This window comes from Camelus bactrianus, chromosome 1 (assembly GCF_048773025.1).
Source record: "Camelus bactrianus isolate YW-2024 breed Bactrian camel chromosome 1, ASM4877302v1, whole genome shotgun sequence".
In the NCBI taxonomy this organism is placed as follows: Eukaryota; Metazoa; Chordata; class Mammalia; order Artiodactyla; family Camelidae; genus Camelus; species Camelus bactrianus.
This window is the reverse complement of record NC_133539.1, coordinates 103,706,098-103,722,268: the sequence shown is the minus strand read 5'-3', so window position 1 is coordinate 103,722,268 and position 16,171 is coordinate 103,706,098. Positions and strand designations below refer to the sequence as shown.

Below are 16,171 nucleotides of genomic sequence, written 5' to 3'. Positions count from 1 at the left end.
GTCCACTGCCTCTGTGCCTGCCTGCTGTGTTCGCAGGCCTGTCCAGGCAGCGGCCCTTCTCTGTTCTATCTAGACCTGATCATTTGTGCTGTTTTGTGATGCCGGATTAGCAAGTCTGTGCAGTGTGTATTTTTTTCTAAGCTGTGATTGTCAGGGCCTAGAGCCCAGAAGCCTGGGCCTTTGGTCTCCTCCCCTCTGACCTAGTGCCACCTGTGACATCCAGCTGTCCCTGCACTCGTCATTTACCAGGCTGACTTCTGGCCGTATTCACTTTGCCCCTGTTCCTGAGGGATTTTGCTCAGAAGTCAACATTTCTGCACAGGAATTCATAGTTTACCCTGAAATGCCTGTGACGCAGGGAGTGCAGAGGTGAGGCTGTCGTTCTGTAAGGATGGAGACTAGTCCAGCCTAGGACCCTCTGACTTTTTAGTGGAGCCACACTAGAAATTCAGGTGCTCCAGACCTGCTGGCCCATGAATTCCAGCATTGCAGTGCGCTATGGAAAAGTATGTGTATTTTTATCAGCACCTGATCTGCCACCACTGTGTTTAACTTCAGAGCAGTACCTGAAAACAGTGCTGCTGCTGGGATGCAAATGCTTTTGCTTTTAAGTGGGTCTTCTCCAGCAAGGCTGCCCTGTGTGAGTGGGGGTGTTCGTGGTCTCTGCCTGCCCTGACTCACTCCTGCCAGGCCTGGTCACCCACCGCCCCTGGAGTTCCACACCTCAGTCCACGCGGTCCCGGTGGGGTGCCACACAGACCTGTTTCCCAGACCAAGCTCATCTGCGTGCCCTTCCCAGCCACACGGGTTGGACCAGGCCGGTCCACAGAGAGTGAACCCCAGGCCAGGAGAAGCACTGACCCCTGGGCTAGAGGACCGGAGGGCAGCGAGTAATCCCACAGCTGTGGGGGACCCATGCTATCACCAACCTGGGAGAGCTTGTCTGAGAAGGAAACCCATAGGGTCGAGAGGTGGGCAGGGAGGCCAACACAGGAGACTGGTGGGCACAGTCGTGCCACCTTCAGACACTGCCTATTGGGGACCCCATTTTCGAAAAGACATGGCCCTCCCTGGGAGAGACTGGGGGAGGAGGAAAGGGCTCTGTCTAGGCCTTAGTCTTTCTTTGCTGTGCAACTATCCCAACTAAAATTGCACAGACCTCAAAACTGGACCCCAAACTCACCTTCCCCTGGCTTCCCACAACTAACTGTGCCAAATGACAGACAGCCTGTTTGACCTGGATTTCTTTGTGAAAAACTAAGCCTTACACTTACCAGATTTGAAAAGACTCCCAGGAGGGGACCGGGGCGATTCTGATTTATCCTTAAGAGCACAACTTGGAGTTAGGCTGCTTGCCTTCTGTCCTTTCTGTGCCCCTTGCTCGAGCTGTGTGATCTTGGACAATAATAACCTCTCTGTTTTTCAGTTTTTGTGTGTAAAGTACGGCTAAGTGCTTTGAATAGTGCCTGGCAATTAGTGCGAGCTGTCTTAGCTACCTATTACTACTGTTTCAGAAGACTCATCATTTAGGAACAAGTGATTCCTCTCTCCCCTCCTGTGCATCTGCCCTGGCTCCAGGAGTCCCTGGCCTGGGTTCATCCCTACACTCACCACCGTGGGCATCTGTCTGGAGCCAGTGCACCCGCTTTTCATTTTCAGCCTGGGAGACTCACAGGGTTTGTAGCAGTTCCCTGGGGTAGCAGAGAAGCATCTTGCCCTGTCAAATACTAGTCACTGGTCACTAGTCAACATACAAATGACTAAAAGTTCTGCCCTAAGAGAGGTGCCTCCCTGGCCTGTGAAGACATCTGTGAGTGCAGAGGATAGGAAAACGGGCTTGAGCCTGGCCCGGGAGGCCTTCTTCAGTGGCCTTCCAAGTGCATGTTCTTGGGCTGGGTTCACCTTTTAAACCAGGCATTTCAAACATGACTGTCTTTGAATGTAAGGTTGGGGGGAGTGTTTGACATGCCCTTCAGAACTCAGGCCTGGACCAGTGGCCTGAGCCTCGTGTTGGTCCCTCTGGCATTTAATCCTTTCCTTCCCTGGATACAGAGGTTGGGTGGTGGGTGCTCTCTGGCTGGAACTCTCTCTTTGCAAGTGATCTGGTTTCTTCATGACCTTGGGATGGTCACTCACCTTCTCTGTTGCTCAGGCTCCCCCTGGGGAGATGCTACTGATAAATTCCCATGAAAGCAGCTGGAGGTGTCATGGACTTCTTGATGTAGTGCCTACTCATCTGTCTTTGCATAAAAAGCTCAATCCCTCCCATGCTTGCTGGCTTCTCTGGGCAAGTGTTCTCTTGTTAACAGCTGCCCACACTCAAGAATGGAAAAATCAGTGGCTGCGGATTAGAGCATGTGTGTCAGTGGCAGCAGTGGGAAGACAGAACTAGCTGGTCCTCGCCTTGGGGTGGGGTGCGGGATGAAGCCGCTGTTTCTGAATTTGAAACACGGACCATACTGATTTGGTACTTAGTTATCAAAGATGTGTAGCCTTCATCTCTCCGTGGTCTCTTCCTGGCTCATAGACAGTGAACCCCCAACCTTCCTAATGGGGAGAGAAGGGGTGCGGCTGCAGGGCCGGGGCTGGTTGGAGACGCAGTCAGGTGGGTACTAGGAGGGCTTGCCCGGACGTGGTGACTGAGGTCTGGGCCCCTAGGCTTCCTACCCAGGAGGCCATGTTGTTCTCCTTGCATCAGCTGATTTCTACCCCGAGTCACTTCCTAAGCCAGACAGGTGTCTCTCTCTTTTCTCCATCTCCCTTGCCTCTCTTGACTCAATCCAGCACAACATAGGGTGATGAAGGGCCAGGCTTTCCAGCCGACCCAGGCTTTGGCCAGACCATCCATGCTGAAGGTGAGAGCGACATTTGTTTATTCAAACAAAAAGGTCAACATAAAGACTGAGTAATGCACTTACTCATTCATTCATTTATTCATTCAGTAAAGCTGAGAACCAGTCATTCCGTGCCAGCTACTGTACCAGGCCCTGAATTTACAAAGATGAAAGTCCATATATAACAAGTTCCTGATTGTAGGTTACTTTCAGAGAATTTCTGATTTCTGAGAAACAGGTTTTCACTGGGTCCCCTCACACTCACAGTGAAGCTTGAGGATTCCTGAGTGGGGTGGGCGCCGGCCCTGCGCTGCAGTGACCTCCCTCCCTCCCTCCTTGTCCATGTGAGTGAGTGTCCCAGCCATGGCGGTCCCAGATATCCCCAGCCACCCACAGTGTCTGTGCCTCTAGGCATGTGCGACACACACACACACACACACACACAATCTTGTCCGGGGGAGGAAGACAAATCAAGGTGTGCAAAGTACACTCCCTACTTTCCCTGCTGACAGCGTCACCACTTAAACACTTGCTGAGAAAGGTAACAGACTGGCAGCTGCACAGTGCGCTCTAATACTGCTTGTTGAACATGACAAAAGCCTACAGAAAAATTGGAATCTTGTTGTAGGATTATGCATGGGAATTCTTTTATGGGATCTGGACTGTGTGTGTGTGTGTCCGTAAAGAAATGGCAACTAAAATTTCTCAAATGGCAGCTCATCCAGCATCATCAAAGGAGTAGATTGTGTTACTGGCTTGTCTCGTCAGGTCGTTAACTGTCCCCAGCAGGACTTTCACTCGTGCAGGGACTCCCAGCGCAGCAGTTGGTATTTGTTAAGTGTTTGTTACAAACACAAGCCCAGACAGACCACACCAGCACCAGGCGGGAGGCTGCGCGCCTGCTCTCCAGCTGCAGCCCGATGCTCCCTCGGCACCTGGTGCCAGAAGCAGCGCCTCCAAGGCCCACAGAGCTAATGATGTGTGGGTGTTTTTCATTTCTGTGCTTGTTCTGCTCATGGTATTCCTCCCCAAACTTTTTTCTCCCATCTGCTCTTTGTCTCATTTGTCATGATGACTGGGAGTGGTCCCAGCCTGCCCTAGCAGGCACCGACCTCCCAGGCCTAACCCTGGCCTTGCCGCTTGCTCAAGCTTTTGCCCTCCAGGCTCTGAGAAGCCTTTCAAAGGGGTTCAGGGTGGGTAGGACAAGGGAAGGGGTGGGGAACTCCGCCTGCGCATTTCCTTGGCCAGGCCTGTCTTTAACCCACACGATCCATGTGTAGGCAAGTTTCCTGGCGCAGGCCCAACAGAGAGGTACCAGCTGCGCTGATACCGATCCTTAACCAAGAGGTTTTAGAAATGTCTTTGGAGAACCCGGCTCTGGAAGCCCTGGAGCAGGTGCTGTCCGTTCACAGGCGCTGTCTGTCTTTGAAGACAGACTCCTCCCCCGCCAAAGCGCTCCATCCAGGAATCCAGGTGAGGAGGCCAGAGCCCGGGACTTTGAAGCTGCCTGCCTGCCTGCTGTGCCCTGCTGCCCGGGGCTGAGTCAGCACCACGCCCTGACCACCCGCCCGCTGCCTGCCCCAGGTGGGAGGACGTGGGGGACGCTAACCCCCCATGACCTGCAGTTTGATGGTCGATATCTTACGTGCCTTTAATCTGACATGTGACAGTGTCCACTCTTCTGGTTTTTGTTCTTAAAAATAACTTCCGCAAGTATTTTTTTGAAATAAAAACCTATCATTCTTGTTCCCATCTTTAATTGTTAATAGTGATTTATAAACTAATTTTTGATAAAACTTCTGGAGACGAAGGTTCATCTTTTAGGTGATTGCAGGATGCGGGAAGCCCTCCACGCAGAGGAGCCCAGCACAGTTCCAGTGACAAAATGGCCTGGTCTGCATGGCACGGACCCACCACACAGCTCCTGGACCTTCTAAAAACACCATCTGCAAAAAGCACTTTTTGTTGTATTCAGATGGAAGATCCTATAATACACACCTTTGTTAACTGGAGGCTCAAAAATCAAGTCTTTACTAGCAAAAAAGGGACCTGAAAATAATTCCTGTGGAGATGGTACCTTGCAGGGCCATCATTTTGGGGCTTTAGTGCTCTCTCTTCTCAGGATTTCTAATTGAGTTCTAGCTTTTGGGGGGCCACAGCCAAGTGCTCAGGCATGAGGACAAATCTGACCTCAGTGTGGCAGGCAGCATAGTCCCCGAGGCCCTTGAGCAAGGCAGGAGACCGGCAAGAAGGAAGGAGGTGGCGCGGGCGCTGTGCCCCAGTGGCAAGAATACCAGGAAGTGGTTTGCATGGAAGTGAAAGAGGTTATGACAAAGTGTGTTTTGCATTAATGGGGACTGGTCTCACCCACCCTGATACAAGCAGGCCTGCCTTTACCACAGAGCATCTTATACTCTGCAATTTCCCGAAAGCAAGTTTCAGCAAGAAGCTGGAAAGGCCTCTCAGGAAGAAAGCTGAGCTGGCAGTGAGCGGCGGCCCCGGGCCCTTGGCAGGTGTCCCCAGGGAGAACACACGGGGCCCTCTTCCCGGGCAGGAGTGCAGGGAAGCTTGGAGGTGTCTTCGGGCGTAAGCAGCAGCAAGAGCCAGCGCTCACAGGGAAGACAGAGATGGAAGCAGCCTGGGACTACAGAAGCAGTTCGTCCGTCCAAAGGTATGGGCCAAAAGTAGCTTCTGGGAGTAGGAACCGAAAAAGGCAAGTGGGTTGTCAGATGAGCTGTCTTACCAAGACGACGCTCTTGTTTGAGGCTGGCTTCTCTCTGATGCTCTGTGACCTCAGCAGAGCCCAGCTCAGCAGGCAGCTGGGCGCTGAAGCAAACAACTCCATGGGCTCTGTGGACATCCTCCCTGGTCAGCAGTGTGGCCAGTGGCCATGCTGACTGCCACCAACGACACCCTCAACAGTCATTCACAATATCCCCCTGTGGCCACAAGCAAAAGCATTTTCTCATGGCCAATAAATGATCTGGTGGCTACTCACGTGGGTCCTTGGATACATTGACAAATGGCCCTAGGAAGTACCAAGTAGGATGCTGGTGTGGAATGTCTGGTGTGGTAGAGGGGAGCCAGAGCCCTCCCCCTCACCCCAGGGCCCCCTGGAGTGCTGAGCCCGAGCGGGTGTCATGCCCTCTCCACACCACCATCCTTACTTGGTCTCCTGGATTCAAGTGAGAGCCTTCAAGGGACGATGCCTTTCTTCCCTAACACTAACATTCAAGTGAGTGCCTCCTTAACCATTTCCTAGTGCCTCCTTAAGCCACAGCCCTGTTCTGTGATCCCCCAATTGCTTCCGACTGCCCAGGTGCCCACCCTGCGCCCAGCTCAGGCTGTGGTATCAGGTAGCATTATTAAGGGCCCTGCTTCTCCCCGAGGCAGGCAGACTGCTTGAGCAGGAGGTGCCAGGGCTGCTGCGGTTGCGGAGGCCAGGCGACTTCCACCTGAAGCCTGGGAGTGCTGCACTCATCGCGGTGCTTGTTCTCCCGATGCTGGCCTGGTTAAAGGGAAGATCAGGAAGCATTTTCCCTAAACTAATGTATTCAGGTCATTTGTTTCTGGGGCTATAAAGACATTATTCTTCTTTATGCAATTATGTTCTGTAGTGACCTTGTAAGGAGGTAAAGTCAAAGGTCCCTAATACAGGAAGCCTTTTAAGTACCTGATCTATTTCCATCCCAGGTGGGACAGGTGGTGTGCGTGAACTGGCGTGCCCGGGGAATACGCCCTGTGAGTGTGAGGAAACGGCCAGTGCAGGCAGCTGAGCCCTGACACAGCTGTGGGAGGAGTCGGCCAATCCCCATGAGGCAGCCCCTCGGGCACCCTGAGCTGGGGAAGGAGGCCAGGCTTTTGTACTCCCTAACCGGCTGCGTGTGGTGTGACTTTGGGTGAGGGCGATTCCTCGGGGAGGAGGCTGGGCATGCACCGCAGTAGCCACTAACCACCCCCTCCATCAGCCCGCTAATAATGAGACCACTGTTGTTTTAAATTATTTATTTTTTCTATAGTACATCTCATTCAAATCACAGAACAATCTGGTAACATTTTTTTCCTCGGGCACTTACACTCATTTCAAATGTTTATTCTTTCATCCCTTTTAATCTTACAGGATGGACAGAGATACTCACTTTTTAATGGACAAAAAAAATCACTCAGAGTTTATTAAAAATACAGCTTCCCAGGCCCGACCCGCAGAGATTTTGAGTGAGCTTCTGGGGTGGGCCTCAGGGATGCAAGATTTAAAAACTAACCCCCATCAATTCTGCTGCGGGTGGTCCTTGAACCATCCTCATAGGAACACAAGTGAGGACTTGTCCTTTACCTACTGGAAGCAATTTCAGAAAATCCAGGAATAATTAAGTATACAGAAATAGCTCTTCTATAAAATTTCCATATAAAAATAATGGTATTTATTTACAAAGTTTGAGATGCTACAAAATAATACATCATTTAGGTTAGGTACTTCAATCTAATAAAGTCTACATTAGGCAGGTCAGATGTGGTGTTTGCATTTCCCCCTTATTTCTCTTGTTTAAACTGCTTAAAGCATGTGGCACCATGATGTTTCCTTCATGCAGAAAAAAGCAGAACTACATTTTCTGGAAATAAAACCTAATAGCATATGGTCAGAGTACGGCATCGCCAAAGGAAAAGGTGAGCTAACTGGGGATCTGGGCTCACGACCTTTCCTTTTCGTCTAACAGGGTGGCGATGGCAAACAAGCCGCCTGGAGGAACGTGCAGTACTGAACCGCTCCTCCGGGCTGGGCACGGCCAGCGGTTCCCTTTTTCAGGACGCTGAACGGTTGGGCCCGCCGTGGTGCGACCCGGGAACACAACCGCGAGGTGCTCGGGGCAGCCTTTTAGAAAAGCCTGCATCCCCAGGGACTTAGCGTGAGGCCCACCTCTGACTCCGGTCACGAACAGCAGAACCATCAGGCCACTTGTTACTAGGTGGTGCCTGGCATGTCAAAGATGACACACGGTAAGTGACAAAACGGGGAGTCTGAAGTGATAAACCGCTGGGTTTTAAAACCCAAACATGATCTGAGGACGTTTCCTTGTTATGCTGAGACAGACACCAAGCTCACGTGGTACAGAAGGGTCAGTCGGTAACTTAACCTCTCAAGTCCCCTCCGATGTGCAGGCTGGTCCTGCCCAGGAACAGGTCTCTTCCCAGGTGTGACCGTCTAAGCCTGGGCCGTCCAAGTGGAGAGACCCAGAGCTGACACCACAGCCTGACGCTGCAATTGTGAGCAAAGTCCCCCCCTGCCCCCCAGCTGCTCAGCACTTGCTGTGACAGGGGCTGATGCCAACACCAAAGCCCTCTGGAAGGATGGTGGTGAGAGCACACTTGGTAGGGGGCAGTGCAGCCCCCACAGGAGGAAGAGATTCTGGATGTGGTGCAGACTCTGCCAGACAGGCTGACGGACGTCCGGCAAGTCAAGCTCTGGGCTTGTTTCATGTCAGCGGGTGGAAGAGAGGTTCTCCCCCGGCTCGAGGCCCCTGGTGGAGCAGGGGCGAGTCCTGCCCTTCCGTTTCAGCTACACTGGCTTCTAAGGCAGCTATAAGCAGGGAGGACCAAAGTCCAGTCTGCTGGAACAGCAAGGGGTCAGGATAGCATGGAATTCATGGACCTTAGTGTAAAGCAAAGGCCAGGTAAGACCACAAGGTTTTGTCTGAAAGAACAGCTGCACACAAGTGAATATGCTTTCTCCCGTCTCGGCACACGGTGAACACACGTCCGCGGCCACCTCGTGCCTGCGCTCGCCAGGGACTCGCAGGCCGTAACTGGAGGGGCAGAGTTCGTGGCCCTGCCTTCTCTTTCTTAGCACAGTGTGTGTTAGATGTATGCGGGAAAACTGGGTCCCGAAGCTTATCTAAGTGTAAATTTCAGAGCTATCTTGACTAATTCCTGAGAAATGTCATTTATGTGGGCATGTAGCTTGGATTTTTTAGAAAAAGGTAAAACATCAGACTCTTTCCTTTTGGGTAACAGTGTTTGGCTTGAGTGGAAGTTTAACAAATGATGAACTGAGAATTAGACAGCAGGGAGGCAACGTTTCTGAGGGTCAAAGGCATGGTGCAGGCCCCTGGCGCACACACCGTGGGGCTTGATAAACACACCAGTGACCGTCAGTGCTGGGGGACCACTGCCTTGGGGGCCTGAAAATGGGGAACCTATTTGGGAAAATGGTCCTTAGATAGTCCTGAGTGCCACTAAAGCCAGTCCAAATGCAGAATAAAAGGTTCTCTTTTGTGTATCTAATATAAAAAGTAGATCTTTATGTATCTAACAACTTGTAAAACTAGAAGAAAACACCTAGAAAAGTTCTCAATTTTAGTCACTTTTCTGTTGTGTAGGTTCAGCTGGAAGGTGACAAAGCCAATGACGAGAACTTCATAGGGAGGCTGTTCTCTTGGTTTGTGGATACTGCTGGTAGCTAGGTTTGGTTTTCTTTTAAATCTTAAAAATTCCAAAACAGACTCCAAAATGTATTCTTAAAGCTGGAACGGTGGGGCCTTTGGAATTCGGTAGTGACTCCAAGTGCATGTCATGGGACAGGGTGGCGTGGCAGAGGGGTCCTTCACCTGCCTGACAAATGTCACTTTCTCAGGAGGCTTTCCATGGACACCCCCAACCATAGGAGCCTTCCCCCACTGTCCCATGGCCCTGTCATTTTTTCTCAGCACTAATCAATCTGAATGTTTTCTGTTCTGTATTCCCTCAAACACTTACTGAAAGATTCAATCTCTACATTCAGTGTCCAACCCCCACCTGAATGGACCACTTCACAGCAGTCTTGCATCCACCTCCCAGACACGCCCGAGGGGAGAGAGCCAGACAGGCCTTCAATCACTGACACAGCCAAACAGGCTTCTCCCTGAGTGTGGTCACAGCATAAGCAGCTGAGGCAGTTCCCTTCCTGGGCTAACCCTGCCCCCACGGACACCCACCCCGACCAGGGCCTAAGTTTCATCCAAACTTTGCTGTCTCTACAACCCAAGTAGCCAAGGAGGGGCTGTGATTGAGCAAACAGCCAGGTTTTTGCTGTCTGCACAGCTGAACAGGGCCATCCGTGGTGGAAGCGCTCCATCTGAATCGCCTGCAGGGGCTCGCCTGTGTTTGGGGCTCACCCGGCATCATCTCACGTATGGCGAGTGTGGTTACAACTATGAGGAGTTACCCTCTTTACCTGGTAAAATGGCAGAAGCCGTGTATAGTTTTCTTCCCACTGCTTCTGTAAGACATTTAATTGAAGGGAACAAACCCAGTGCCATCACTGGTGAAGTTCTGCGGGGGGAGTGATGGGCATTACCAAGCGGTGAGGAGTCACTGTTAGCACCTCCTTTCCTGGCCCCTCCCCAGGACCTCCACGATCATAAGGCACAATTTATATCCACACTTACTGAAGCTGCCTTCATCAGCGTGTCATCACAACATGAAGTGGATGAGACAGAATCACACTGGGGCAGGGGCAGGGGCAGGGAGGGCTGGGCAGGTGCCGGGGCGCCGTCAGCACTGCTGTGGACACTTCCACACGAGGGCCAAACAGCGCAGGCTGTGTGCCACCCGCACGAGTGCTAACAGGGCAAGAATGCACTGACTGGGTGATACTATGTGCCGGAAAGGTCACCAGCTAAGCTGGCCCGAGAAGGGGGGAGGGAAAGGCCTCCTGAACTGCCCCCAAAGCAGACTGTGACCAGCACCCTCTGAGAGGGGTGTCCGTGGGGCCAGTAACCCCAAGCCACTCCTCTGAGGAAGCCTGAAGGCTGTGATCACAATCTCCTAACATTTCTTCTCTCCGATTTCTATAAACTTGAGACCAGATAAACCTATTTAGGGGAGAAACAGAATAACAAAACTTCTCTTTCTAAACTTCATCATCTAGCTTTCTGCTCAGGTAAAGCTTTACACAGTGATGTGTCCTGGTGACCACAGTGCGGCTCTGTGGGGTGTCCTCAGCAGGAAGCCAAACTTTACTGAGGGACAGAGGCTCCTGCCTGCCAAACACCACCACCAAAAACAAATGACAGGAGTCTTTGGTTGCTTTTTCTTCCACACCCACAGTTCGTCAATGTACAGCACTACAGCGGCAGAGAGAACAGAGAAGGGAGCCTTCTCCTAGAACCCGGGCAAGGACCCTGCTCCTCTGCACGATGGTTATGATGAGCAGGCCTGCCACCAATGCTGATGTGCAGGCCTGGGACCTGTAGCACGAAATTCAGAATCTGAAAAGCTAGCTGTGGCTCTTGGCCTCTCTGGGTCCCTGCTGGTCCCCCTCCAAGTACAGGGATGAGGAAGGTGAGGGTTGCTGAAGGGAAAGGCGGCCTCTCAGGAGAGTCTGAAGGGCCACCCGATTTTCCCTGACTGTGCAGCCAACCACCTTCCAGTCTGCCTGTCTCTGGGAGGCCCCCGGAGTGTGCTCAGACCCCTCCCCACCTGCCCCACCTCTGCCCTGAACACTCTGGGTCTGCACTATGGCTTATTTTTGACAGACTGAGCTTTGTCTCAAAGGAACTTAACACGGCACGCCCCAGGGTGTCAGCTGTTTGGCTGGCGCCCCTTCCCCACCAGCTCACTGTCTACAGGCACAGGGCTTTTGTGCAAGAGCCTGCACACAGCTCCTGCACTCCCAGGGGCTTAGAAAGAGCTGGCTGGGGCTGGGGCTGAGCTCAGGGCCCAGGCCACAGACGCTAGATGCAGAATCTAGGGGCAAATCCAAATGCTTCAAGTCAAAGATTTGGAGTTCATTTTCCATGGTCATTTCCTCATTCTCAAGGCCTTAATGTAAGCTTAGGTCAGGGTTTGGCCACGGGGCAGGCGTCTCCATGAGGGACAGAGGCTCCTACCTGCCTCCATGCCCCATTCAGGGGAGCGGTAACCGCGAGCCCAGCACCACAAGGGTCCTGGTGGCACCTTTGGCTACAAGATAACATTTGTCTAAACACCCACGACCACACACCCGGTCACTTGGAGTGGTCAACGTTTCTCTGTATTTCTGTGAACACCGAATGTCGGGTTAGTATGAAATGCAATGTACCCCAGACTAAACCCAATATGGTCATTCTGATTGATGAAAATGTAGGAAAGGTGACATGTACAGGAAAATTGCTGTTCATATTCTTGAAATACTTTTAAGACAAAAGTAATGACATTTGGTTCATTTTCACAAATTGCACATTGGGTGAAGTCATACAATTATTATGGGGAACTGTAAGCAAGCAATTCGGTCATAGGAGTTTGTTTTGTTTAAATGAAAAAGCTGTGTGAAATGCATAGCTTTGACCTTGATTAAAACGAGACACAATTTCCTTCTGTTAAAACTCCAGATTTAGAATGCTGGCGAAAGGCAGTGCTGGCAAAGTGTTTAATGCACGTGGAAATGCTATTCTATTTTGGCTTCCAGAAGTAGCCCTAGAAAATTCTATGCACCAATGCATTGGCTAATGGTAATTTCTGTTTTACTATAAATTATTCTAAATGTCACTTAAGTACTTAAGATTTCACGCTCACTCCTTTCTAGAAGCCGTCTAAGGCAGCTGATGCGTAAAGCACCTCAACTAGGCTTTCAACTAGTTCAGCGGTTCGGTCTGCGCTCCGCGGGCCACAGGGGTTGCGTCTCACCCTCACGGTCCATCCCCTCCCCGCGGGAACCCTTCCCGTTCACGGCCGCCGGGTGAGAGGCGGCCCAGGCCGGGGGCGGGAGGCACGTGAGCGGCGGGGACAGGCCCCGGGGCAGTCTCGGTGCTAAGGAGGGCTGTGTGGGTGCGGGGGGCACAGAGGCCCCACCTCACGGAAGATAAATGCGCTATTTTCATGCTGCCAGTTCCTTGGGGACTGTCCCCTCTGCCACCTCAGGAGAGCACGCTTTGTTTGCGATGTGATCTATTGCTCTGTTGTCCAGAGTTTCCATTCACACTACGTTAACTTTCATCCCAATCATCTCAGCCTTCGTGTAATTTGCTTATTGTGTTTCCCTAGTTTTCACTGAACACACAGTGCAAACAAAGGCAAAGACTGAAGCAATCGTTTCAAAAACAAGAGCTCACACTAAAAACACACATGAGCATCAAACAGTAAGACGCGGGCTTTGGCCTGTCTTTATTCTGGGGAGGAGGAGTCCTCCTCGTCCTCTTCCTCGTCCTCGTCGTTGAATGAGCAGGGGGTCTCGCCTCGGGACTCAGAGCAGTGAGAGGCCGCACTGCTGGACTGGTGACTGTTTGGGGCAAGGAACTGCCCGGTTGCTAAGGCCACTTCAGCATCCAAGCATAACCCTTGGTTTACGCTAGCAAACAATTAAAAACACACAGGCTCATTAATGCGCTGGCCATTTTAAGCTTGGTAAAACACAGGAATAAAAGCACGGGGGAAGGAGAGCCCACGCTGGCAGCAACACGCTGGCTCCCCCCTCCAGAGAGGCCCCGGCTCCACGGCTGGCCTGCTTCACCCTGAAAAAATACGTACCTTGATTGGGACAAGGTGGCACCAGTGGTCAGGTCTAAATTTGAAGCTGACTGGGTGGAGTTCAAGAGCAGTCCCTGATTCAACCAAGAAGGTCCTGTGGAGATATCTACAGGAGATGCCAAAAAACAGAGGTAGCCCTTGTTACAGCCTGGAGAAAGCACAGACGAGGAAGGAAGCCAGCCTGTTCTAAATTACAGCTGGAGAGATGGGTCTCCTGCCCAGGGAAGAACCCAGGTTTCTTCAGCTTGTGAAAAAGAAACTTCTAGAACATGAGCGTGGGGGAAATAAATACAGGAAGAAAGAATTCAAATGAAACCAATCACAGACCTTTTTCATTCTTTTTCCTTACATAAGACCTCGAGAGGGCAGCTCACGGAGTACAGGACTGCTGCACTATCCCTGGACACCTGCTGGACTCAGCACGAAAGCCTCTGACTGGGGTGTGAACAACCAAGCAGGAGGAGGGGAAGACAGCCGCGTCAGGATACCTCAGGCCGAAAGGACACACACATTTCTACCAGACCCCCCACGGCACCATCTTTTTAAGTGCCCTTGGTGAACTCTGCTATTATTCGCCAAAGATCTACTCTTTTTCCTGGTATCCTTTGCTTTACAACTCTGAACTAAACCTTATTTTAAAATGCCACAGGCAGTCAGATTTTCATGAGCGTGAGACAGGCATTACAGTTTTAGTCTGCATAACATATTTTGGATATCTCCTTGCTATCTCATTTGCTATGCATTTACCACATTTCTCCCATCACAACCTTGACCAATTCTCACTGTCATTGGACTTGTGTAACCCTCGTCTCCTCATCTAGGATGTTAGCTCAGAGAAGGCAGTGACTGGCACACGTATGATGGAAATGTTAGTGAATGAGTGAGTATCCTCTTTCAACAGTGAGGTTACGTCGGTGGTAAATATATTAGAAATGCATTCCTAGAAAGAAATCATTTGACTTACATTGTAAGGTAAGACCAAATGTATGCTCAGAAAAGGTAATTTGCCATAATGAGCTTTTATTATATTTAATCAAAATGTGCTTAATAATTATTGTGCAAAAATTATAAAAACAAAAAATAAAGTGTGTACTTGGATTGGAAACTCTGCTATCCTGGCACTATTTGCCCAAGTGAGAGGCTTCCCATGTAGGAAAAAAGTAAATTTTGGGGGAGAGGGAATAGCTCAGTGGTAGAGTGCATGCTTGGCATGCATGACGTCTTGGGTTCAATCCCCAATACTTCCTCTAAATAAATAAATAAGTAAATCTAATTACCCCCCCAAAGTTAAAAAAAATCTATTAAAAAATACTGACTGTACTTCCATTAAAAAAATAAAATAAATTGAATGACTACATTAATCTTAGAACGGCCCTGTGAACCTTTTCTTCACAGGCTAAGGCAGCCGTAGAGGGGGAAAAAAAAACAAAAAAGAAAAAAAAACCCCAAAAGCCTTCAATGCTAAGAATAGCAGACTTCAAATACATTAAATAAGAGCAAGTCTGTACACGATGAAATTAAAGCCAGAATCCTGTGCTAAATATTAATTAGTACGTATGGAAACTCACTGTCAGAACACAGCTACTGACTTGTGAGCGCGCTGCCTCACGTTGTCTTTTCACCGTGGCTCTGAAAAGCCGGCATTTCTTTGACACTGTCACGGGGCCCACACGTTGGTTCTCACAATCGTCCTCACGGGCCACTCTGCACACTGAAGGCCCACGTTTCTGCTTCTGAACCAACAAGAATCTATCCTAGTCTGCAAATGAGGTCACACACAGATCAAAACCACAGAGCCTGCCTAATGGCCCTGAGTCTTTTCACTGAGAATAAGCTAGAATAAAGTTCTGGTGATTTATGGAGCAAGACCTTTATGCAGATCCTGCGAGGCTGCCAGTATGACTGAGCTGCTACTAAAACAGCAGGTCCTCCTCTGTGGGGAGCGAGGGAAAACGGAGAGGGTTGGGGTGAAGATGAAGCGGGTGAGGAGGCAAACAGGACTCACACTTAGAGGAGGTGGATGGTGCGAATTTCAGAACTAAATCCTACAGATACCAAATCTCAATCAACAAACTCTTGTGTCGTGACCAAAAGAATCAACGGACTCTTGCGTCATGACCAAAGGGCCAAAACTCATAAACCAAAACAAAGTGAAAACCACCTCTTTGGTTATATTTGGCTTAATGCACCTTAGAACTAATGCCTTTAAAACATGATGTTAAATTCTAGGTAGCAATACTTATAAATGAAGGAAACTGGTCAAAGCAAAGGCAAAAGAATGCTTTTGTCAGTTAGATGTCCAGAATATACCACAGTCTGAGGAAAGAGGACAATCACAAAGATTTCTGAATTAGTGGAAAAAAATGTGCATTTTGGAACATGCAAACCACAGTGCTGCTTACTCAGCATACTCTTATAACTCATAATGAAAAGACAACCCAATTTAAAAATAGGCAGAGCATCTGAATAGACATTTCTCCAAGGAAGATATACAAATGGCCACTGAACACATGAAGAGAGGCTCACCATCATCGGTCATTAGGAAAATGCAAGTGGAAACCACAGTGAAATACCACTTCACATCTACCTGGATGGCTAGTGAAAAAGATGAACAGGGGGAGGGTACAGCTCAAGTGCTAGAGCACAGGCTTAGCATGCACAAGGTCCTGGGTTCAAATCTTCAGTACCTACTCTGAAAATAAATAAAACTAATTACCCCCCCTCCACCAAGAAAAGATGAACAGTAACAAGTGTTGAGAAGGATGTGGAGAAATCGGAACCCTTTTACACTGCTGGCAGGATTGTAAAATTGTCCAACTGCTTTGGGAAATAGTACACCACTGCCAGGTAGACACCAA

At 50.1% G+C, this 16,171-nt stretch overlaps 1 protein-coding gene across 14 annotated transcripts in view; it reads right to left on the bottom strand.

The window, feature by feature from the left end:
* Positions 1–6,824: 6,824 nt before the first annotated feature.
* The window catches only part of TFDP2 (transcription factor Dp-2), a 156,119-nt gene continuing 146,772 nt past the window's right edge, over positions 6,825–16,171 (bottom strand). For all 14 annotated transcript variants that reach the window (XM_074370276.1, XM_074370274.1, XM_074370269.1 and 11 more), the window contains 2 exons: positions 13,314–13,419; positions 6,825–13,134 (listed from right to left, as the gene is read on the bottom strand). In XM_074370276.1, coding sequence (XP_074226377.1) covers positions 12,951–13,134; positions 13,314–13,419 — 290 coding nt within the window. In that variant the 3' untranslated portion in view covers positions 6,825–12,950. The remainder of the gene's footprint in view (positions 13,135–13,313; positions 13,420–16,171) is intronic.